At 42.8% G+C, this 24,467-nt stretch overlaps 1 protein-coding gene across 1 annotated transcript in view; it reads left to right on the plus strand.

The window, feature by feature from the left end:
- The window catches only part of IKZF1 (IKAROS family zinc finger 1), a 165,420-nt gene that overhangs the window by 121,658 nt on the left and 19,295 nt on the right, over nt 1-24,467 (plus strand). The window contains exons 5-7 of the mRNA XM_089532462.1: nt 2,398-2,652; nt 8,455-8,622; nt 11,587-11,712. Of these exons, the coding sequence (XP_089388588.1) occupies nt 2,398-2,652; nt 8,455-8,622; nt 11,587-11,712 (549 nt within the window). The remainder of the gene's footprint in view (nt 1-2,397; nt 2,653-8,454; nt 8,623-11,586; nt 11,713-24,467) is intronic.

Genomic DNA, 24,467 nt, shown 5'->3' on the forward strand with positions numbered 1-24,467 from the left:
TTTCAGTGAGGCCTATTACATCATATTTGCTTTGTTGTACTAGGAGTTTGAGTTCATGTTGCTTATTTCCCATGTTCTGTGCATTAGTGTAGAGACATCACAGACCATGGGTCCCCTTTACTTGCTGCCTGTGAAATATTTTTTGCCTCCCACTATTGGGTCCTTGCACTATTTGTCTTGTTTCCTTTATGTCAGTTCAACTATATTCTCCATCCCTTTTGCCTTTCTTAATATTGTCTACCTCCCCCACAAAACTCAGTTTAAAGCCCTCCTGATCAAGTTTTTGAGACTGCTGGCAAAAACATTTCTTCCAACTGGCGTGAGATGCAACCTGTCCTTTGTAAGAAGTCGCTTCTCATGGAACTGCAGGCCCTGATCAAAGAATCCAAATCGTTCTCGGTGGCACCATCTGCGGAGCCAGTTGTTCACATCTGCTATTTTCCTCTCCCTTCCTGGACCATGCCCTTCAACTGGCAGAAGAGACGAGATGACAACTTGTGCATCCATTTCTTTCAGCTTCCTACCAAGAGCCTCCTAATCCCTTCTGATGTTCTGAAGGCTGTGTCTTGCAGTATCATTGGTTCCCACGTGGACCAAAAGGAAGGGGTATTGGTCAGTAGGCTTGACCAGTCTTGTCAGCCTCTCTGTCACATCACAGATCTTTGCCCCAGGGAGACAACACACCTCTTGAGACATCTTGCCAGGCCTACAAATCACTGCTTCTATACCCCTCAGCAAGGAGTCCCCCACTATGACCACACGCCTGCTCCAAGGCTTAGCAGCGACTGTTCCCTCTGGTGGAGCTCTCAGGCTCCCCTGCTCTGTCCCTGAAGTCTGCTCATGTTGCTCTTCCTCGTCCTCCTTGATAAGGGAAAGAGGTTTGAATCGATTCTCTAACTGCAAGCTCCCAAAACAATCCCTTCTTGGCCTACTTCTCTGTGTGGCATTCCTCCAGCTGTCTGCCTCCTGTGTATGTGAAGTGACCTCCTCCACCCCAGCAATTTCCGCTGTGTGGTACTCTTCCAAGATCATTAGTTCCGTTCTGTCCAGGAAATGCTCTTGCTCCCTAATATGCTGATGTGTAGCTACTCTGGACTTCAGCTGCTGTACTTTCTGCTCCAAGAGTGCTACCAACTTGCACTTGGTGCAAGTGAAGTTCTCCATTTTTGTAGGCAAGAAGACAAACATCCCACAAGTGTTGCATGTGACTGCAGCAGTTCCCTTAGTGTCCATACTGTGAAGTCTTTAGTAATGACTGAAGCATTACTCCTCCTCAAAAAATCCTCTGGTAAACTCCAACATTAAGGCTCCTGATGACCTGGCCTTTTCACCAGTCTCTGGCAGCGAGTTCAATCTACTGGGAATATAACTTTATGGGAATAACTTTATAACTTTATATTTGTTCGTTCATTACCCTTTATTTCACGTTATTTAGGCAATTCATGTTATTTTTTTCATTCATTACCTTTTATTTCACGTTATTTAGGCAATTCACATTATTTGTTCATTCATTACCCCTTATTTCACATTATTTAGGCAATTCAATTCAAAACCAGTCCAAAGCAACCTTGTACTTGGTTTGAGCATTGGACTATGACTCTAGAAGGCAGGGATCGAATCACACTGGGTGACCTGGTGCAAGTCACACTCTCTCAGCCTCCTCAGAAAATGGCAATGGCAAACCCCATCTGAATAAACCTTCCAAGAAAACCCTGTGACAGGGTCATGAGACAGAAAGAGAGCCCTGGCCATTCCCTTCCCTCCATTTGGAGAGGATGAGTTTGCAAAGGGAAAGAGCCAGAAAGGGCTGAGAGGAGAAGGGAGGGAGGCAGTGTGTGTGTGTGTCTGTGGGGAGGGCTGCTTCATACTCAAAACAGCTCCAGTACTCCGAGAGGCTGAGAGAAAAGCCCCCCAAACCCAGAGGGAGGGAAAAAATGCAGCCAGCAAAGGAACTTGGGAATTTTAGTCTGATTCGAAGGCAGTCCAAGAGTGACCAAGACATGCATTCCATACCTGCCAAATTCGAATTGAACGCAACTTTGGAGTGGAACAGGATTTGTAAATTCTGTATTTCCCCGAATTTACACATCTCTCGGTTGACCCTGGATTGGGTTCGAATTAACTTAGCATTGACTTCGATTACATGTGATAAACTCTCGCACAACAATGTGAAACTCCATGATTGCATTTGGGATCACACTGCATTGGCCTTCCAATATCCCCCATTTCCCCCGTGTGATAACATCCGTAGAAATGTAAGTGCAGCAGTAATTTGCCCCTCAAGTGTATTGAAAGTTCTGCTGAGAAATGCTTTCCTTTGTGTTCATTGTTTCTTTGCCAGAATGTTTTTGTTCATTTAAAAAACACTGAGCAGCATCCCTCTATTGTTTCTTTCAGCCAGTAATATTAAAATAGAGGCACAAAGTGATGAAGAGAATGGGCGTGCCTGTGAAATGAATGGGGAAAAATGTGCAGAGGATTTACGAATGCTTGATGCCTCTGGAGAGAAAATGAATGGTTCACACAGTGGCAGCAAAGCCATATCAGGAGTTGGAGGCATTCGACTCCCTAATGGAAAGCTAAAGTGTGATGTCTGTGGGATAATTTGCATCGGTCCCAATGTTCTTATGGTTCACAAGAGAAGCCACACTGGTAAGGCCTAGTAGAGTTTTTATTTCCCTGAGCCACTGAAAAGATTGCCACATTGTAAGTGTTCTTTTGCCTCATATGCAGGCATCTTAATTAATGACAACTTTGTCATCTCATTCAAGTGAAAGCTTCCTTCAAAAATCAAAAGTTGCTTTGATAAAGCATGAGTCACAGATACCTTCTTTGAGTAGGGCAATTTATTTTTTTGATTCAAAACTATATGCAGGTGCACACACAAACATATGCTCACTGAGAGAATGGGAATATTTGCAGTACATATTTGGTCAAAAAGGATTACTGTGGTCTCCATTCACACTATTCACTCCATCTCACACTATTTAAATTCAAATGAAACATGAAGTCCACAGTAGATTCTGAGGTTGTGTATGCACTTTCAGTTATATCTGAAAGTTTAAGGGAGTTCACAACGCAAGTGTCTTTTACCTGTGGATTTGACATATATCCATGGTTCTCAAACTTTTTACCTTTGTGACCCCCTTTACATATATATATGCAGAAGTTTCACACTTCTCAGTCTGCATATTTTTATTCACACATTAATGTATATCCATGAATATATTAATGCAGCAGCATCTCATCCTAAGAACTGGGGCAGTGTTGGGAGGGGTGGGGACAGAAGAGTAGTGGATGGTCCCCACCACAGGCCATGATGCAGCAAGCTTACCTGCTCTCCTCCTCTTCCTCCCTCAGGCAGAGCTGGCTGCTCTAAGTGTCCTCCTTGCCTTTTGCTTCCCCCACCAGAACAGAAAAGTTTTGGGAGGAGGAGGAGGAGGAGGAGCATAGCCTCTAAGTCTCATGCCTCTCTTGATCAGCTCTCACATCCTCCTGGAGGTCCCACCCCTCAGTTTGAGAACCACTGAATATATTATTTTATTTATTCTATTGACATAATTTTATAACAAAGCTTATAACTTTTTTGTGGGTATTTCAGACTATGTGTCCAAAACCCCCACAAAAAACTATGGATGCCAGCCATGAAAGCCTTCGACTTCACAAAGATTATAACTATTTCTGTTTCTATATCTTCTATTTTTGTTCCTCCTTTCAGCCATACTTTTTACAAAAAGTGTTATCAAATTAACATAAACCAAATTATTTTATTTGGAGAAAATATGTACAGTAATTGACATTTTCTGCATTCCTTTAAAAAACTGAGTCTTGGTTTCTATTGTTTTAAAAATTAGCTGTTTTGTGCGCTTTAAGGTATGCGTAATGCACTTTGTGCCAATTATTTATTTATGACATGTTTTTGTAGTAAAAATATTAAAATACTGAAGTAAAATTTCTCAGTTCATAGATATACTGTACCATACAGTCCTAGTTCTTTGGAGAAGCATGGTTTGACATTGCTGTGACAATTAATTGCTCAGATTAAAAATGTAAATCTCTGGTCAAATGAATAAATGTTTGAGAACAAGTATATATGTAGAAGAATTTTTTGATTGAGAATCAAAGGACTATGTTTATTTGAAATTGGCAAATTTTACTATATCATGAAATGATAATGCGAATATCTTTAGCAAAATGAATATAGAATAAGAAAATCTGAAAACACATTGAGAGTTTATTGTGGATCAATGGAAAAATGGATGATATATTAGCTCAACAGGACAATAATTAATAATTAAACGAGTTAACAGTATAAGGTTACAAGGTTAAAGGATAAACCCTGGATAAATAATGTCAAACCTAGATATACAACTTCAAAAATTGTCAGTGTCTCTGAAGGAATGGTGTAGCGATTTCCATCTTCTCATAGAATCATAGAGTTGAAGAGACCACAAGGGCCATCCAGATCAACTCCCTGCCATGCAGGAAATCTCAATCAAAGCATCCCCGACAGATGGCCATCCAGCCTCTGCTTAAAGACCTCCAAAGAAGGAGACTCCACCACACTCTGAGGGAGTGTGTTCCACTGTCAAACAGCCCTTACTGTCAGGAAGTTCCTCCTAATGTTGAGGTGGAATGTCTTTTCCTGCAATTTGCATCCATTGCATCCATTGTTCTGCGTTCTAGTCTCTGGAGCAGCAGAAAACAAGCTTGCTCCATCTGTAATATGATATCCCTTCAAATAGTAATATTCCTCCCATCATTCTTCTGTATAACCAAAACACTAGTTAAATATGCTTATACACCACAACAACATCCATCGTATGACAGAATATGACAGATTCTGACACTGATTCCCAAACTGATACATTAACACAGAGATGGAAATCAAGTACCCTCCAGAAGTGGTGGTCTTGGACAAGTCACACTTTCTCAGTTTTAGAAGAAGGCAATGGCAAAAGCCCTCTGAACAAATATTGCCAAGAAAATCCTGTGACAGGTTCACCTTAGGGTTGCTATAAATTGGAAATTACTTGAAGGCACACAACAACAACAAAGCCCTGCCCAGCCAATTAATGACTTGTTTAAAAATTTAATCCAGGAATTAAGTTAATGCTGAAATTCCAGCTTTTCACGTAGCCATTTATTCTTGATTAATTTGATTGAACTTTAATTGCTTTTGTAATGTATTTTTGTTCCACAACATGATCTACTAGAAACTGGTAACCTGGTATTACAGATTTAAATCTGGTAATACAGATTTAATTATTCCAAGATGTTTCTTTCATTAATCATTTTATAATATTTTGAATTTGTTTCCTGGTTTCTAGTGTATTGCATTGACCACTTCTTCCCAAAAATTCCCATGCAGATATGCTTTTCCTGTCATTTAATCTTGAAGTGGGGGAAGACTCAGCTGCTTATTTCTGTTTCTGTGTAGGTGCTTCCAGGTGAACTGTTTTATCCAGCATTTGACAGTATAGACTCTGTACTTATTCATGAGAACTTGACTTTACATTCATCAGACTTTACATTACTTCATCACTGGGATAGTTGGTAGCTTTTGTGTCCCCAGCAAAATGGGTCTTGGCAATTCTTTGCTTCTACTATTACTGTTTTGAGAAAAATGACATCCCTCCCACTTTCCCCAAGCTCAACAGGGAGTCTCTAGAAGCCCATGGAAGTGACAAACATTTCAAATTCTTCAGACTCACTGCAAAGACAGAAAAGTCTTGACAGTTTTGCCATGATTCTTCAATACCACTGCAGTCCTCAGGAGCCTGATTACACTGACATGCTTTATCATTTTTCCAGGGCTGCTTGTGTCTTTTTCTCCCAATAACTGGTTTAGAATAATAATAATAATTATTATTATTATTATTATTATTTATAACCCACCTCTCCCTGTGTTGGATCAAGGTAGGTAACAACATATAAAAAAGAGAAACAATAAAATCAAAAGCACAGAAATGGTAGATAAAAGTACACTAGACTCCAGATTCCCACTCCCTCAACTGGCATGGCTCAATGCTATGGAATTCTGGGAACTGTAGTTTACTGGGGCACCAGAGCTCTCTGACAGAGAAGCCTAATTGTCTCACAAAACTACAGTTCCCAGAATTCCCTAGCATTGAGCCAGGGCAGTTGTTGTTATTATTATTATTATTATTAAGCTTTATATAGCGCTGTAAATTTACACAGCACTGTACATACAATCTTTTAATTAGACGGTTCCCTGCCCTCAGGCTTACAATCTAAGAAGACATGACACAAAAGGGGAAGGGAGTGGAGGATGGAGCCAGATGCCTTCTGGGAATGGTTCAGTTCCTTTGGGGAGGCCTGATGGGATTGGCCCACCCCTCTCTCCCTCAGAAAAGCAGTCTCAAACTGAATTATTTCTGCAGTGTGTTTTGGACCTCTTGCTTCAAAGCAGTCTTTGGGCTTTTGTACTATGAGGAGGGCTAACTTCAAACTGGAATTAGTTGCAGTTGATTCGAAATGTGAATATTATAATAAGGATCATCGAACTGTAGCTGAATGCACTTCTTAATTGTTATTTTTTTCTAGCCAGCTGAAAAATCCAGTCTTGTATAGTGCCACTATAATCTCAATGAAAAAAAAAGAATGGTTTAGAAATTAGACCTTATACATGGAATTAAAAGAAAAAGTAATTTAAAAGGTTAATTTTTACTTTTTGTAAAACAGAAGTTTAAAGTCCTCATTGTATACAGTTTAACACAGGAGCTTACTGCATGGACAAAAAGCCCGAATGTACCCCAATGGGATGCAGCCGAGTTGCAGGATACAGGCGGGAATTATCGCACCTAATTCGCCACCGATTCCGCTGGGCGAGTGCAGCTCAGCTGCATTCTGGGTCCCAGGCATGCTTTGTAGGCTGCTTTTTGAAGTCAGAAAGCTCCTGGCTTTGAAAAGTGGCCTTCAAAGTGTGTTTGGGACGTGGGATGCAGCCAGGCTGCACTCACCCAACAGAATTGGTGGCGAATTATAATTCTGGCCTGCATCCCACAACCCAGCTGCATCCCATCAGGTTTTTTGCTCATACCATAAGCTGCACAGAGATCTCTCTTAAAAAAAAGGAAATTATAGCATTAAAGCAAAAACAAAAGTATCCTGTCATTTGTCACTGTTTAGAAATTAAGTTATTTCCATCTTGATGTAACTTTAATTTCAAACAAATGTTAACACAAGTCTCTGTTCTAAAATGTTCATGTTGAAGATTCTGTCTTGCGGGGAATACACTTTTCAGAGTTTATGTGGTTTAAAACTATTTAATAACATTTTAATGTAATGTAAGGCAAGGCAGGGTTATTTTTGAATGGTAGTCAGGGAGGGTGGCAAAAATTGGCTGTAGAAAATAGCAGAAATTTTTTGGGGGGGAGGGATTGGGTAGCAATTCTACAATATTTCCTTTAATCCCCCCCCCCCGCCCCCCGTAGTGGTAGTAAAGCACGCAGTGCTTTTGTTGGTGCTGGTATGCTTTTTTCTAGCAGGAACTGGGAGGATTCAGGAGACACACACCAGAAGTGAAGAGCTGCTTTCTGTAACCCACAACCCTCAAAAGACAACCATAACAGTAAAATAACCCTTTCTATAAGTTTTGCTGATCGTATTACAGTGTGTTAATTTACACTAATTGTGTTGGATTTGTTCTTCTAAAGCAGAAAAACCAGACAAACAAGCATATTAGCACAAATCCTGTGAGTATACCCAGCCCACAAGCAGGGTCAGGACTTCTGTAGAAGAGATGCAGTTTCCTGTGCTCTGTCTTAACTTCTCTTTTTAGTCCTCCCCCTTCACCCAACCCCCACGCTTTTCTCTTTCCTGATTTGGCTGCTTAGGGACAGCCAGGTAATGGAGAAGAAATTGAAAGGGAAAATATAGGGAAAATGTAAATGAAAAGAAGTTATTATAACTGTTATAATGAAGTGCCTTTCATTTAAATATAAGAATGTAACGCTGAAATGAACTTGTGATCCTGAAATGCATTTTTAATGAGTTTCCCTTTTATTTTGCTGCTTCAGTGGCATATTTTAAAGACCCTTTGAAAAAAGCCACATTAAAAAAACCTACCAAATGCCACAACATGCAAAATTGGATATTGGTTTATTCCAAAACTGCTGATCAGGAAGAGTGGCTCTTCAACACAAAATGTTGCAGTCACTTTATTTAAATGAGTTTGAATTTGCATTGTGATGTGCCATTCTGATTTAGGAAAAAAATTAGATTTTCAGATCAAATTGACCCAGCCAGTGAAGCATTAAGGAACTGGCAGGTTTTGTCTGAAAGGCTCATGTTATATCAAACCTGCAGCCGGTGGAAGTCATAGAGCGTCTGCTGGAAAACAACTTTCTTGCTGAATCTCTCCTCCCCCTCCCCCCACTATAATGTAAGAGTTCTGTTCTCACATATTTTTCCCGCTTGTTCTCCCTGTAGGTGAACGCCCCTTCCAGTGTAATCAGTGTGGGGCATCCTTTACTCAAAAAGGCAACCTTCTCCGCCACATAAAGTTACATTCTGGTGAAAAGCCATTCAAGTGCCACCTGTGTAACTATGCTTGTCGCCGTAGAGATGCTCTTACAGGCCACCTGAGGACCCATTCTGGTAGGTATCCACATTAGAAAATATTAGGGGAAAATTGCTTACTGCCTGGTTTGGCCAGAAATCAAATGCCAAATCTGATAAAGAATGAAACCTTCCAGTTTCTTTTACCCTTTTCTTGAGGGAATATGACATACTATCAGTTTTAGAGGTCTGAAATTATTATTGCCATTAGACCTTCACTGCTTGTGAACCATTAGGTTGAGTTCCATCCACTACAGATTATCTGGGATTGTAGAAGCAAGGGAATTGTCAGGCATGTAGTAGGCACAATACATGCTGACAGGCTGTGTTCTTTCTGGTGAGTTATGGGTCCTGATTCATGACCAAAATAGTAAATTCAAGCCCATTCACATTCACATTCTAGGAAGTAAAATGCAAAAGGAAGAGATAAAAACTAGTTTGCTGTAGAATTTAAAAGAATGGAAATAATAATCACTAATGGAATGTACAAAGACCTCAAGCTCCATGAGTTCAGAAACAGTAAAATTAGACCTAAATTTAAGCAATGAATATGCTCTACTATATATATGCAGGTATACCTGAATTAATGAAGTAGATATGTTTCTGGACATTGCTTCTATAATAGAAAATTTGGTATCAGAGGCAGAAATAACATGGATTAAATAGGGATACGTTCCTTCACCACAAAAAACATGCTTCTCAGCAGACTTTTTATTCAAAACTAACAATATACACATATGAAATGAAACAACCAAGTCAGGTAAGCCTTGCATAAATAAAAAACAACATTTGAAGCATTTTCTAGAGACTAGTAGAATGCTTCTTCAAAAATGCATCCAGGGATGTGGTTTCCTTTCGCCAGCTTCTGCTTTTCTTATGATTTTCATTTTGTTGGTCAAACTTATAGATATGTGCTTTTTGAACTTTTTGGGGATAGCTGGTGAGGGAGACTTATCTGCTCTCCCCTTTTGTCTATTTTTCAATTCACACATGCTCAGTGAGGAAATCTGAACTCTGCTGTTGTTTACGTGCCTTTTATAGGCAGGCATAGATAGCTGCTAGACTCAAATTCCACTCTTTCCCATGTAATGCTTTGTTGCATTGTTTGCTGCAAACATGCTGCTGCCACAGTCTAGTGCAGTGATGGTGAACCAATGCTACACTTGATGCCATTTCCTTGGGCACAGGGCGAGGAAGAAGGTGGAACAGGCACACATGTGCCCGTTCCTCCTCCTCCCTGCCTTTTCCTGGCCTCCAGCTGTCTCCGAGACAGCTGGAAGACAGAAAAGGGCACACCGGACAAGGAGCCAGAGGAGCGTGCCTCTGGCTCCTCCTTGCAGCCTTCTCCCAACCTTCAGCTGCCTCTTCAAGAGAGCTAGAGGCTGGGGAAAGGGCGGGGAGAGGAGGAGAGACTGGCACTTGCCACTTGCTCCTCCCCAGACACCTTTGCCGGCCTCCAACTGTCTCGGAAGAGACAGCTGGAGGCAGAGAAAGGTCCATGGGGAGGGAGGCAGGAGGCATGCCCATCCCTTTCCTCCCCACTTACCCTTTCTGCCCTCCAAGTTTCCCCAATTGGAGGGCAGGCAAGGTCCGTGGGGAGGGAGGCAGGAGGCCTGCCCATTCCTGTTCTTCCCCTTTTGACTTTCCGGGAAGAGTAGGACTGGGGCCGTGCCCATGGCTCCGCCCCCTCATGGGCCTTTCCTGACTCTCAGCTGTCTCTGAAAGACAGCTGGGGGGGCGGAAAAAGGGCGGGGGAGAAGCCCCACCCAGAGGGTGGGAGCTCCACCCATGGAGGGTGGAAGCCACACGCCCTGGGCCAGAAGCCCTGCCCCAGCACATAGCCACATCCTGAGGGGGCAGAAGCCCCACCCCCTGGCATGTGAACCTGAAAAGGTTCGCCATCACTGGTCTAGTATATAAACTTCCAGCTAGATATTGGACCAAGATGGAAAGAGGGTCTTGGGCAGGTATGAAAAAAACTTTGTTAAAGGGAGCTTCTTTCTCAGGTTTTGTTAACTGAGCCATGTTTGTACATGGAGCATGTCCAAAGGAGAGCGACTAAAATGGTGAAGGGTCTGGAAGCCATGCCTTACGAGGAACGACTTAGGGAGCTGGGGATGTTTAGCCTAGAAAAGAGAAGGTTAAGAGGTGATATGATAGCCCTGTTTAAATATTTGAAGGGATTGCGGAGGGAGCAAGCTTGTTTTCTGCTGCTCCAGAGACTGGGACCCAGAACAATGGATGCAAGCTACAGAAAAAGAGATTTCACCTCAACATTAGGAAGAACTTCCTGACAGTAAGGGCTGTCCGACAGTGGAACACACTCCCTCGGAGTGTAGTGGAATCTCCCTCCTTGGAGGTCTTTAAGCAGAGGCTGGATGGCCATCTGACGGGGATGCTTTGATTTTGATTTCCTGCATGGCAGGGGTTGGACTGGCTAGCTCTTGTGGTCTCTTCCATCTCAATTATTCTATGATTCTATGATTCTATGGCTGGAGGCTCTGTTAAATTTGCCTGATAGCCATGAAGATTCCTGGAATTTGTGCTGTAAAAAAGTAGTAGCACTGTCTGACAAATTTACTACTAAGGACTTTTCCAGCATCAGAAGTCCATTCTGATCCTACATTCATATCCTACATCACAGGTTGTTGTGTCAAGACCACAAAATGAGTATTTTCAAACAATTTAGGTATCTGTTTGGATTTATGTGAATATTAATTTTTCCAGTTTTGAGAATAATGTGTCAGAAATGGTTCCATTTTGTTGGTGATCAGGCATGCTCTTTCTGGAAGAGAATTCACTAATTAAGCTGCTCTACAATAGGCTGCTTTTCTTCATAACTCTTGCATCAAGAGTGAAAAGACAAGTGTCTATTGTTTGTTTTTAAAAAGACAATTGACTCTAAGTGTGTACATCTGTTTCACTCCATCATTTGATTCAGTTATATGTTAACCCAAATTTCTATATATTTTATATAATAATTTTCATTTCCATCCACTGCAGTTGGAAAGCCCCACAAATGTGGATATTGTGGCCGGAGCTATAAGCAGCGCAGCTCTTTGGAAGAACATAAGGAGCGCTGCCACAACTATTTGCAAACCATGAACCTCTCAGGCAGCCTCTATCCAGGTAAGACTGTCAAGCAGAAAGGCAACATTAAATGCTTACTTACCATTTCTATCCAAGATTCCATTACAAGTATGGTTGCCCCAACTCCACAGGCAACTGAAGTGGTCATGGGGAGTACCTATACTTTGATGATTGCTAGTGTGATGCATGCTGCCAGCATATATTACAATGCTACAGAAGATGCCAGATCAGATCATCATTTTGGGGGGAGGGGTGGGGACAGGAAGCTATTGTCCCAACACCTGGAGGAAAGGGTAGACTTCTTTTATCCTTCTCTTTTATCCTTCCCTCAGGATAGTTCAGGATAGAGTTGAAATGGCTGGGTTTTTGCCTTGCTTTGTCTTTTATCAGCAGTGGACCATATCAAACGGCGGTTTTTGCAACTCCAATCCAAAGTCACTCTGGGTCCAACCATGCGAATTCACATTATAACGTGAATTGCTTTCTATGGGGAGGTCATTTTGAGCCGGATCCAAGGTCAATCAAAAGTGACTCCTGATGTAGATGAATTTAGTAACAAGCAAATTCACAAAAATTGTTTCCAAGCTCACTTCGATTTCAATCCAAATTGGTCTGGTGTGGAAGATCCCCCCCTCGCCCCCTCGGCCCCCTGCGTCCTGTTCCTTCATCCTCCTCCACCACTGCAATCTCGCCCCCTGCCCCCCATGTCCTGCTCCTTCATCCTCCTCCTCCACCCCAATCTCGCCCCCCCTGGCCCCCTGCATCCTGCTCCTTCATCCTCCTCCCCCACCACCCATATCTCGCCCCCCTTGCCTCCTGCATCCTGCTCCTTCATCCTCCTTCTCCTCCACCACCCTGATCTTCTCCCTTGACCCCCTGCATCCTGCTCATTCATCCTCCTCCACCACCCTGATTTCGCCCTCCAGCCCCCTGCATCCTGCTCCTTTATTCTCCTCATCCACCCTGATCTCACCCCCCTCTGGCCCCCTGCGTCCTGCTCCTTCATTTCTAGTTCATTTCTCCAAGGAGGGAAGGCTGGTCTTCTTTGTCCTTGGGCTGGGGTGAGATCTAAACTTTTAAACTTTGGGCTACTGCTGTGGGAGAAGCTAAAAGCCTAATTCTACAGAAGGCTGGGAGAGGTGTGTGCCTAATGGCGCACGGATTTTTAATTTTTCTTAATGGAGCCCTGGTGGCGCAGTGGTTAAATGCCTGTACTGCAGCCATTCACTCAAAACCACAAGGTTGCGAGTTCAAGACCAGCAAAAGGGCCCAAGCTTGACTCAGGCTTGCATCCTTCCGAGGTCGCTAAAATGAGTACCCAGACTGTTGGGGGCAAATTAGCTTACTTGCTAATTAGCTTACTTGCTGTTCACCGCTATGATCTTTGGAATAGCGGTATATAAATAAAACAAATTAATTATTATTATTATATAGTCAAGGAGCTTTTGGAGAAGGGAGGAGAAGCTGACCTGCGAATATTGTTAGAGGGGTTCTCCTTTAATTTTCCACATTTTCTTTTCCCTTTTTCCTTAAGGGGCTTGTGAGAACTTTTGCTCAGAGGAAGTGAGTCAGAGACTTGCCTCTGGAAGGAGCTAATAGCCAGGAGCATTGTACATAACTAGAGCCCCAGTTGAATGAGCTCACTAATAGAGTTTGGGGACAAAGGCCAAGCCAGTAGGGGTTCTTTATACTGTTATTTAGCAGGGGAAGCTCACAGTCTTGTTCAGTGTCTCCTTAAGACTTTTCAGTATGGACACTGAAGGCCCTGCTGCAGTCACCTGCAACACTTGTGCGATGTTTGTATTCTTGCCTAAGTGCAAGTTGGTGGATCTCTTAGAAGCGAAAGTACAGCAACTGGAGGCCCAGGTAGCTACACTTCAACATCATAGGGAGCAAGAGGTTTTCCTAACCAGAACGGACCAGATGGTCCTGGATGGGAAACACGCAGAGAAAGTTGCTGAGGAGGAGGAGGTCACTTCACATACTACAGTTGGAGGAAAGTCACACAGAGAAGTAGGGAAACCAGGAAACGTTCTGGGAGTTTGCAGCTACAGAATCAATTTGAACCTCTCTCTGTTATCAGAGATGATGAGGAAGAGCACCATGGACAGACTTCAGGGACAGAGCAGGGGATCCTGGGAGTACCACCAAAGGGAACAGCTGATACTAAGCCTCAGAGGAGGCATGTGGTCATGGTGGGGGACTCCTTGCTGAGAGTGGTTTGTGGGCCTGACAAGATGTCTCAGGAGTTGTGCTCCCTGGGGCAAACAACAGTGTCTCCCTGGGGCAAAGGTCCGTGATGTGACAGAGAGGCTGACAAGACTTGTCAACCAAAAGATTTATATTTATATTTATACTAGCTGGATCCAGTAATACTATATTCCTTATTCCCATTTAAGAACCTATATCACAAACAAAACAACAGAATATAAGTGATGTGCATAGTATGGGATACAAATATTCAGAATTCGATAACTCCAGTAGGCTGGAAACAGAGTGTAGTTGTCCCCTATACAAGAAGGGTGATAAGCAAGATCCCAACAATTATCGGCCTATAAGCCTTTTGGATGTTGATTCTAAGCTATATAGTAAATACCTGTTAAATAGTTTGGAGGAATGGGAATCTAGCAATCAGATCATTCACCCTGAACAAGCTGGATTCAGGGAAGGCCAGAGTACTATCGACCATTGTCTGGTTCTTTATTTTTTAGCACAAAACATCTATTTGTCGCTTTTATTGATTTAGTAGCAGCTTTGATTCAATTGATAGAAATTTGTTATGGCACAAACTGGCCAATATTAATATAGATAACCGTTTATTGTTTCTAATCAAGGAACTTTATACCAATACAACAGCAAGGATAAGAGCTGGTATCTCTGGTTCACTAATCGATCCTATCCCCACAAATAAAGGAGTTAAACAAGGATGCCTTTTGGCACCATCACTTTTTTTGAATGACATCATTCCAGCACTTTCTGGCCCAGAATTTTTTCCACCCACACTCGGGTCAAAAAAGATATCTATTCTATTATATGCGTATGATATGGTTTTAATTTCACTCACACGTATAGGTTTGAGAAGGCTAATCTCCAAGCTTGAGGTATTTTGTTCTAAAGAAAAGCTTGCTATCATTTACAATAAAACAAAGGTGATGGTGTTTGGGAAAAGACACTTTGATTTCGTTGCTCTATTAATGGTCATTAGATCGAACAATGCTGAGAATTTAAGTATCTTGGCATTTACTTCACAGAAAACCTCTCCTGGAAATCCCACATAGAAGCTAATAGAGCAGTGGCTGTGAGATCTATTGGAGCAATCCTTAGATTCTACAGCTGGGCAGGGGGTCATCTGGTCGCACCAGCTCTAAAAATATTCCAGAGTAAAGTTATAGCCCAGATCCTTTATGGCGCTGCTGTGTGGGAATGGGATGATTCCCAATTGGTCAAACTGGAGGCCATCCAGAATACATTTTCCAAGAATTTGTTTATACTTCCACCTGGCACACCTGCAGCTTTGGTTCAGGCAGAGGTTGACTTCCCTTCCATCAGAGCTCATATTTATTTCATTTTATTTAATTACTGGAGATCTGTAAAAGATTCTCCACTTAAGGATTTTCCTAGGTTATGTTTCCAACATTTACCAAGCTGCAAAGTTTGGAGATTAAGATACCATAGGTTGCTTGAATCATATCCCGCTCTAATTGAAAACCCTTTTATCTGGAATTCAAGAGAGAAGCTTCGTGAATACATTTTTAACCAGGGTGTGTATCTGGATAGGCAGGCTATTAACAATTGACAATTTTCCAAATGGTTTACATTATACAAACTGGACCATCAGATGGCTGTTTACCTAGCGAAGCCTACATTCCCAAAGCTTAGGCAGGCTTTTACAACTCTCCATTTTCAAATAATGCCCTCAGCCATGATTGATGGCAGATATTCACACACACCTAAGCATTCCCATTTATGTATCTGTGGGGCATCAGAAATCGAGGATTTGCCTCATTATCTGCTTTTTTGCTCACTATATATTGAGCCAAGAAGTAAATTTATGGGATCTATTTTGTCCAATTTACAGCCCAATACTACCTCTGAAAAGATATTTTATCTCTTGTCTGATATAGATTCTAAGGTAACATAAGGTTTCATTGTTTGCCTTAGCAGCAATCAAAATTCGGACAAGAGTTATAGCAGACATTGCAGTTGATTGCCATGGGGATGATCTTATCTAATTTTTGAAGTTGTTTTTAATGTTGTTTTAGTTAATTATTTGGAATTTTATTATGTTTAATGTAGAAAATCCGGATGTTAGTGATTTGATGGAGCATTTTATAATATCGAATTTTTGTCACCGGTTTTACATATTAATCATGTGAATGGCCTTTGGCTTAAGCATTAATAAAATTGATTGACTGACTGACTGAATATTCAGAATTCATGGAATCATAAAATTGTAGAGTTGGAAGAGACCACAAGGGCCATTCAGTCCAACCCCCTGACATGGAGTCAAAACAACCCTGACAGATGGCCATCCAGCCTCTGTGTAAAGACTTCCAGGATTTTCTCTGCCCCGTCCCGGATCTGTCCCTTCTCTCTTGCTGCCCCTCATTCCTGGAACCTTCTTCCTCTGCATGCAATGCTCATCACTTCCCTAACCAGTTTTAAGGCTGAGCTGAAAACCATATTGTTTAGGGAAGCATTCTCAGGGAATTTGTGATTGTCATCTGGCTGTCTGATAATGTTTGATGTGATTTGCTTTTATATCTGATGTTTTTTTAATTTGTCTTTTCTTTCCTACATTGTAATTTTATCTATTCCTCTATCTAATTGTTATTACTTTTAGAGTGTATGCCTCGAGCAGGCTTTTATATATTCCTTAATTTGTCTGACTTTGTACAGCGCTGTGTATAATTACAGCGCTTTAGAAATAAAGTTTAATAATAATAATAATAATAATAATAATAACAACTTGCAAGGAGGAGACTCCACCACACTTCGAGAGAGTGCGTTCCACTGTCGAAGAGCCGTTACTGTCAGGAGGTTCCTCCTAATGTTGAGGTGGAATCTCTTTTCCTGGAGCTTGCATCCATTGTTCCGGGTCCTGTTCTCTGGAGCAGCAGAAAACAAGCTAACTCCCTCCTCAATATGACATCCCTTCAAATATTTAAACAGGGCTAGCATATCACCTCTTAACTTTCTGTTCTCTAGGCTAACCATCCCCAGCAAACTAAGTCGTTCCTCGTAGGACATGGTTTCCAGACCCTTCACCATTTTAGTCGCCCTCTTTTGGACACGCTCCAGTTTCTCAATGTCCTTTTTGAACTGTGGTGCCCAGAACTGAACACATATTGCAGGTGGGGCCTGACCAAAGCAGAATATAGTGGCACTATTACTTCTCTTGATCTAAACACTATACTTTTATTGATGCAGCCTAAAATTGCATCAGCCTTTTTAGCTGCCACATGACACTGTTGACTCATGTTCAACTTGTGATCTACTTGGATTCCTAGATCCCTTTCACATGTAGTCTTGTTCAGCCAGGCGTCCCCTATCTTATATCTGTGCATTTTATTTTTCTGCCCTAAGTGCAGTACCTTACATTTCTCCGTTTGTTAGCTTTGGGTCAGTTTTCTAGTCCATTCAAGTCATTTTGAATTTTGATCCTGTCCCCTGGGTTATTAGCTACTCCTCCTAATTTGGTGTCATCTGCAAATTTGATAAGTATGTCACCAATTCTTTCATCCAAGTCATTGATAAAGATGTTGAATAACACTGGCCCCAGGACAGAGCCCTGTGGAATCCCACTGGTCACTTCTGTCCTGGATGAAAAGGACCCATTGTTGTGCACCCTTTGGGTTCAGCCAGTCAACCAATTACAAATCCATGTAACAGTTGCCTTGTCTAGCCTACATTTTACAAGCTTGTTTGCAAGAATGTCATGGGAAACCTTGTCAAAGGCCTTACTGAAATCAAGATATACTATATCCACAGCATTCCATTCATCTACCAAGCTGGTAATTTTATCAAAGAAAGAAATCAGATTTGTCTGGCATGACTTGTTTCTCTGAAATCCATGTTGACTTTTTGTGGTTATGGAATTGCCATCTAAATGTTCACAGACTCTCTGTTTAATGATCTGCTCTAGAATCTTTCCTGGTATTGATGTCAGACTAACTTTACTATAATTTTTGGTATCCCCCTCCCCCCCTTTTTTTTTGAAGATGGGGACAGTGTTTGTTGAGGTATGGAGCAGCATGGAAAATGTTCTGATGTGGCAGAGAAACTAATGGACACTCACTGCTCTTAACCAGGAATTGTTTGCAGCTGTGGCTCCAGACAGCAGGTGATTGTCCAAGGTCGCAGAGTGTGCCAGAGAGCACGTAGCACTTACGTAAATATGCTGTGTCATCTGGAATGGTGGACAGTAATCCAAGTAACACAGGAAATTGTACAGGAAGGGGTTGAGCTAGACTGCCACATGGCAAAAGTGTATATAAGCTCAAATTGTGTGACCTTGCTGGTGCTCTTGGACATCTCAGTGGCTTTTGATACCATTGACCACGGTATCCTTCTGGAGCGCCTGAGCGAGCTGGGTATCGGGGGCACTGTGCTCCAGGGGTTCCGATCCTACCTCTCAGGCAGATTCCAGATGGTGAAGCTGGGGGACACTTGCTCCTCTAAGAGGGAACTGACATCTGGTGTCCCTCAAGGAGCTATTCTGTCCCCCATGCTGTTCAACATTTACATGAAACCGCTGGGAGAGATGATCCGGAGACATGGGGCATGGTGTTATCAGTACGCTGATGACACCCAAATATGTTTCGCTATGTCTCCAACTGATACAGGGACTAAGGATGGCATCTCTCCTCTGAATGCATGCCTGGAGTCAGTAATGGACTGGATGAGGGAAAACAAACTCAGACTGAATCCAGAGAAAAGGGAAGTACTTGTGATAGGTTCTTCGGGTCTAAGGAAGGAAATTTGCCAACCTGTCCTGGACGGGGTCACACTTCCCCTGAAGGACAAAGTTCGCAGTTTAGGAGTACTTCTGGACTCGTCCCTGCAATTGACATCTCAGGTAGATGCGACGGCCAGAAGTGCTTGCTATCAACTTTGGTTGATACACCAACTGAGACCCTACCTAGACCGAAGGGACCTTGAAACAGTGATACACGCTCTGGTAACCTCTCGTCTAGTTTTCTGTAATGCGCTTTACATGGGGCTACCCTTGTGCCAAGCTTGGAAGCTTCAGTTAGTGCAAAATATGGCAGCCAGATTGGTCACCGGTTCATCAAGGTTTGACCATATTACACCTATCCTAAAAGATCTTCACTGGCTCCCTATTTGCTTCCGGGCACAGTACAAGGTGTTGGTTATTACCTATAAAGCCCTACATGGCTTGGGTCCGAGTTACTTACGGGACCGCATCTCCCTATATAATCTGCCCCACACTCTTAGAACATCGGGTAAGAACCTATTGGAAATAGCAACCTTTAAATATGTTGCTAATTCACAAAGAGCATTTTCATCAACGGCTCCGAGACTTTGGAATAGTCTTCCTGAGGAGATCCGCTTGGCAGCCTCACTAGAAACATTTAGAAAAGCAGTTAAAACTGAGCTTTTTAGCCGAATATACCCCACCTGATATAAATACCCCCCGATATGATATGAATGATATGCCCCTGTCTGTGTATGATCCCTGTCTTGCTTGTTGATGCTATTGTCTGATGTTGGATATTTTATTGTTTTAGCTGCTTTTAATTGAATTTTTATGTAAGCACTGTGTGCTGTTATTTAGTCTGTAACCCCGCTTCGATCCACTGGGAGAGGTGGGGATGTTAGGAAATGACATGTATGTGACCACAAGATAGAGCTGTAGCGGAACCTATTACAGTTCCAGTGGCAGTTGACAGTTGACACTTGAATTATGGAATGTTGATGCTGTCAGTCCTTCTGAGCGAGTGTCAGTTATGACAGTTGGTGTTAGAGTAACTGCCTCTCTGTTTTGTTGTTATGGTTGTTTGGTTGGCAAAGTAACTTATTTATTAAAGCCCTCTTGTAGAGTGAAGGCTTGAAGTGCTCTTGTCGTTATTTCTCAAGCCGGGAGCTTAAGGCCGTTTGCAGTGGTGAAGGAATATTTTTCCTTCTTGGCCTGAATACCTTTGCAGACATCTCTTCAGATTCCTTCTCACTGGCATCCTGTCGACATGGTTCAACTCTGTAGGTGGTCGTGGTGGACACAGCGTGTCTTTCCACACCCTAACAAGGGTTATGGGCCCAGTAGCCGCGTGGACAATGCTAAAGAAGCTGTGGGAGATCGTTCTGCAATTGATGAGCTGTGTTTGGATTACTAGAGGGCTGAAGAGAAAAGTCCTGGAGAGGAGTGTATTAAGTGCTGTCTGGTCACGGACTCTGTCGTTATCAGTTTGTTTTTGGAAGCTTATTATTGTTTGGCAGCCTCCACAGACTGTTATCAGTATAGGTGTGTTCATTTGCAGCTGTTTAAGTCGCAGACTCAGTGCAAACATGGAAGCGGCTGTCAAGTTTGAGAAACTGTCCAAGAAGAATTATGCTTCATAGAAAATTTATATGCAAGCTTTACTGGTAAAGCAAGACTTATGGGACTATGTAAAGAAACAGCCAGATCCTACTGATGAAGACCAGCTAGCTGGTGATGAAAAAGCTAGAGCAACAATTGTTTTAGCTATAGAGCCAAGCCAGCTAAATCATATTAGAAATAAGAGGTCAGCGTTTGAAGCTTGGAAAGCTCTTGAGGCTATTAACCAACCAGCTGGAGCCTGGTCTAAAATACTGTGCAGCAGAAGGCTATATTTTTGTAAACAACAGGAAGACGAATCCGATTGTGTTAGGGAAACATTCCCAACATGTTCATTTGAAAAGAGTGTTCTTGAGTGACGACACGAGAACCCGAAATGTCCATAGGCAATATGCACTTTATTGACTAACCAAGACGACAGTACACCAGCAGATGGTGATAAAATTGCTGCCGCGCCCAATAACCATTTCCAAAAGTTTTTATAGTAAATCACAGTTCATTGTTTACATAGCATTAGCTTAATTGGGTATTTAGTACACACATGATTATACAACAGGCAGTTAATTGGCTATTGTCTAAACAACAAATAATTGGTTGCATTTACTGTCCACGCAATGGTCACGTATTTTCTTATTGGCTCTACATTTGCTATTACATTTGCTATTACATTTGCTAGGAGTCTGGAATGCAAAGAGATACTAGCTAGGATGATCCTGTTCCCTTCAAGGCCACAGCAAAGGGAGAGCATTGTATTCTCAAAGCTCTGGTGAAGGGAGGGGTGCGTGTGTGCGGTGTGAGTGTGTACGATGGACACACACAGGAACAAAAGGTAGGGGCCATCATAGCCCATGCACTTTTACTCTGTAGCTCATTCTATGAGTCTACTGTAACCACTGATTCTTTTGCAAAGCCATGTACAGAAGCAGAAAGCAACAAAGCATAAGTTCAGCCATATTTATGTCCCTCTCAATTGTACACTTTAAAAAGATGCAAGAAAACTTCGCAGAGTGCAGCAAGCGTGGCATCCAGATTGAGGAAACCCAGAAGACCCATATACTACTTAGCAGTTTAAGCAGAAACTGGGAGTTTTTGATGTACAATCTCCAGGGAGTAGCCGAAGCTGATTTAACTGTGGACCTTGTGGCATCCAGAATACTGGAAGAAGTACAGAGGAGAGACTCTGAGGAGAGCTTCAAGGGTGTGACAACAAACAAACCAACCTATGTCCTTGCCCGAGGAGGGGAGTGCTGCTGTCTGCAGGATACAGAGATGTTTTTCCTGTGGGGAGACCGGGCATTTGATGAAGAACTGTCCAAAAGTCTCTGCAGCAAAGAAAGGACAAAACTCACAAAAGAAAAGGAAAGATAAGCCTCTCGTTGGGAGGGGGTTTGCTACTGCTGTGGAAGGAGTTGTAACTGAGAAGGAAGACCAGTCTGTTTGGATTTTGGACAGTGGGTGTTCTCACCACATGACCCCTAATAGGGAAAAACTACAGCACCCTAAGTCAGCACCAGTGGACACTGTGGTATTTGCAAATGGTGAATCTGACTGTGTAGAGGTACAAGGGTCTGTATTAATCCCAGGTTTAAAAAAGGTATTCCATAATGTTTTGTGTGCACCAAAGTTGCAAAATAACCTTTTTTGCCCAGAGTTCAGAGTAGAGTAGAGGGCTGTAATAGTTACTTTGACTGTGCTGTGTGCAAAAAGGTCAAAGTCAAGGCTTACCTCGTGGCAAAGGTGAGTATGCATTACTCAGAGGCCTTTTCAGGTGGTAAATACAGACTTATCAGGGCCACATCAAGTAAGGGATTTAGGGGGATGCAAGTTGTTTTCCTGGCAAATCTCCAGTCTGCCAGTTTGTCTATCTATGCACAAGCTTCCATGATTATTTTGCGTTTATCTCTGCATATTTTCCCAACAAGGATTATGGGCACCAGTCTGTGAGTACAAGACTTCGACTGGCTGTGAGTGCACTGTTTTTTGTTGCTGTTCATCTGTCCAGTGCCGGAAGGCAAAGAGAGGCAGAACAGTGGGAGTTGGGAAGACTATCTGGACTTTGTTGTTCTTATTTAACCATGGAGACAGCAGCCAGGTTTCCTAAACCCAGTAACTCCAATTATAATTCCTGGGCTGAGTATTGCGAAGCTCTCCTTGTCAGGGAGGGGCTTTGGCTTGTGGTACAGCTTGGACCTACGGAGGGTACTATTGAAGACGATAGGAAGGCGAGAGCAACAATTTTGTTGGCCCTTGAACTGAGCCAGATTAATCATGTGCGAAGTAAGAGGACTGCAAAGGCTGTGTCGGATGCTCTCAAGCAAGTTCATCAGAGCAGCACAGCTTTGTCCAGGATGATCTGATGTCGGAGGCTGTACACTTGCAAGATGCAGCAGGGACAGAATCTGGTGAAGCATTTGGAAATAATGCAGGATCTGTACGCCCAAGTTGAGATGCAAGGCGCCAACCTTCCAGCTGACCAAGAGGCGTACATCTTGTTGTGCAGCTTTACTGAGGACTATGAGCATATCCTACATAGTTTTCAGGGGGTGCCTGAGGACCAGATGACTGTAGAGTTGGTGTCAGCGCGTGTCTTGGAGGAGAGCCAGTGAGGTCAGTTCGAGGCTGGGCTCAGGAGACTGCAGCAAGTGATGCCAAGCTCTACACACCCACTAGAGGCTCCAAGGGAGCTACAGCTGGAGAAGGCAGCCGTGTCCAATGAGAAACGCTGTTCCTACTACAACAAGACAGGCCGCGTGGGGAGAAACTGCTGGAAGCTTACAGCAGTGAGGAGGAAGCAGCCCAAAGATCCTGGAACCAGGAAGGGTGCTGCAACTGTGGTGAAGGACGGTGACTGTAAAGCCCAGCAGGCTGTCATAGAGGACAGTGTTTGGGTTCTGGATTCTGGGGCTTTGGGACATATGTGTAATTCCCCCCAGCTCCTGAAGAACAGGACTGCTCCCAATGTGCATTCAGTGGCAATGGCTGATGGTGCACCCAGGGAGGTAAAGGTCATCCCAAGCTTTGGGCAGGACTTTGCAAAGGTCTTATGTGTCCCCAAATTGCAAAATTTTCTTGTTAGTGTGAATGCGCTGACAACAGATGGGTATGCATTGAGGTTTCAGGGGTATGAGTGCGTGATCAGCATGGGTGATCAGGTGTGTGCAAAAGCACTAAAGAAAAACAAAATGTATTACATGGTAAACAAGGGAGAATGTGCTGCAGTCAATAATGTGCCTTTGCACTTAGACTGTTCACATTATTTCCATCATACTGGGCCATGTGAGTTTTACCAGTTTAGGAAAACTGGGAGAGGTTTGTCCTGAGCTAAAAATCAATCCATGCTCACACAATTTAGACTATTTGGTTTGCAGCAAGATAAAGCTGAGAGCTTTTCCTGTGGCCAAAGAGACCAAATGCACCACCCAGAGGCCATTCCAAATAGTGCATACGGACTTGGCTGGCCCTTTGCCCAAAACTATTGGTGGCAACCAGTATTTCATGGTGATTGTAGACCGCCACACCAGATACTCATATGTGAAAGTCCTGAAGGAAAGAAGTGCAGCTGCTGATTTTTTCAAGGACTTGGTCAATATGGTGGAAAGGAAATTAACTACAAGGTGGGTTCCTTGGTGACTGACAGAGGGGGTGAGTTCTTGTCAAATAACCTAAAATATTGGCTAAGGAGGAAAGGGATATGCCACAACATCACAAATCCTGGAGTCCCTCAGGAGGATGAGTTGGCTGAGAGGCGTATTGGAGTATTAAAGCAGATGAAAGACTGCATGATGCTGGATACTGAAGCCCCTGATCAGCTTTGGGGCGAGGCGATTCAGGCAGCAAACCACATAGCCAATAGAATGTGGAATTCAGCCATAAAGCAGACCCCATACCAGAACCTCAAAGTGTTTGGACAGTACACAAATGTCTATGTGCCAGCAGCCTTTAGAAAGAAGGGTGAGCCCAAATGGCACATGCTCATGTTTATGGGCTACTCCGGTAACAGTTGCAGGTTTCACCTAGGTCATGGGGAAATTCTGATGTCCAGAAGTGCCAACTTTGAAAAGCACTCTGGTTGGGAAAGGTTGCATGGCAACTAAGAGGTTTTTGTGAGGCTGGGACAAAAAGACATAAGTACTGGGAATGGAGGGGTGAGAAAACAAGAGTCTTCACCAGAAGCCAAGCCTAGTACCTCACAACAACAAACACAAACACAACCTTCACTTCACTCTCCCATCACAAC

This window comes from Sceloporus occidentalis, unplaced genomic scaffold (assembly GCF_023333645.1).
Source record: "Sceloporus occidentalis isolate IW3139 unplaced genomic scaffold, rSceOcc1.0.p SCAF_7, whole genome shotgun sequence".
In the NCBI taxonomy this organism is placed as follows: domain Eukaryota; kingdom Metazoa; phylum Chordata; class Lepidosauria; order Squamata; family Phrynosomatidae; genus Sceloporus; species Sceloporus occidentalis.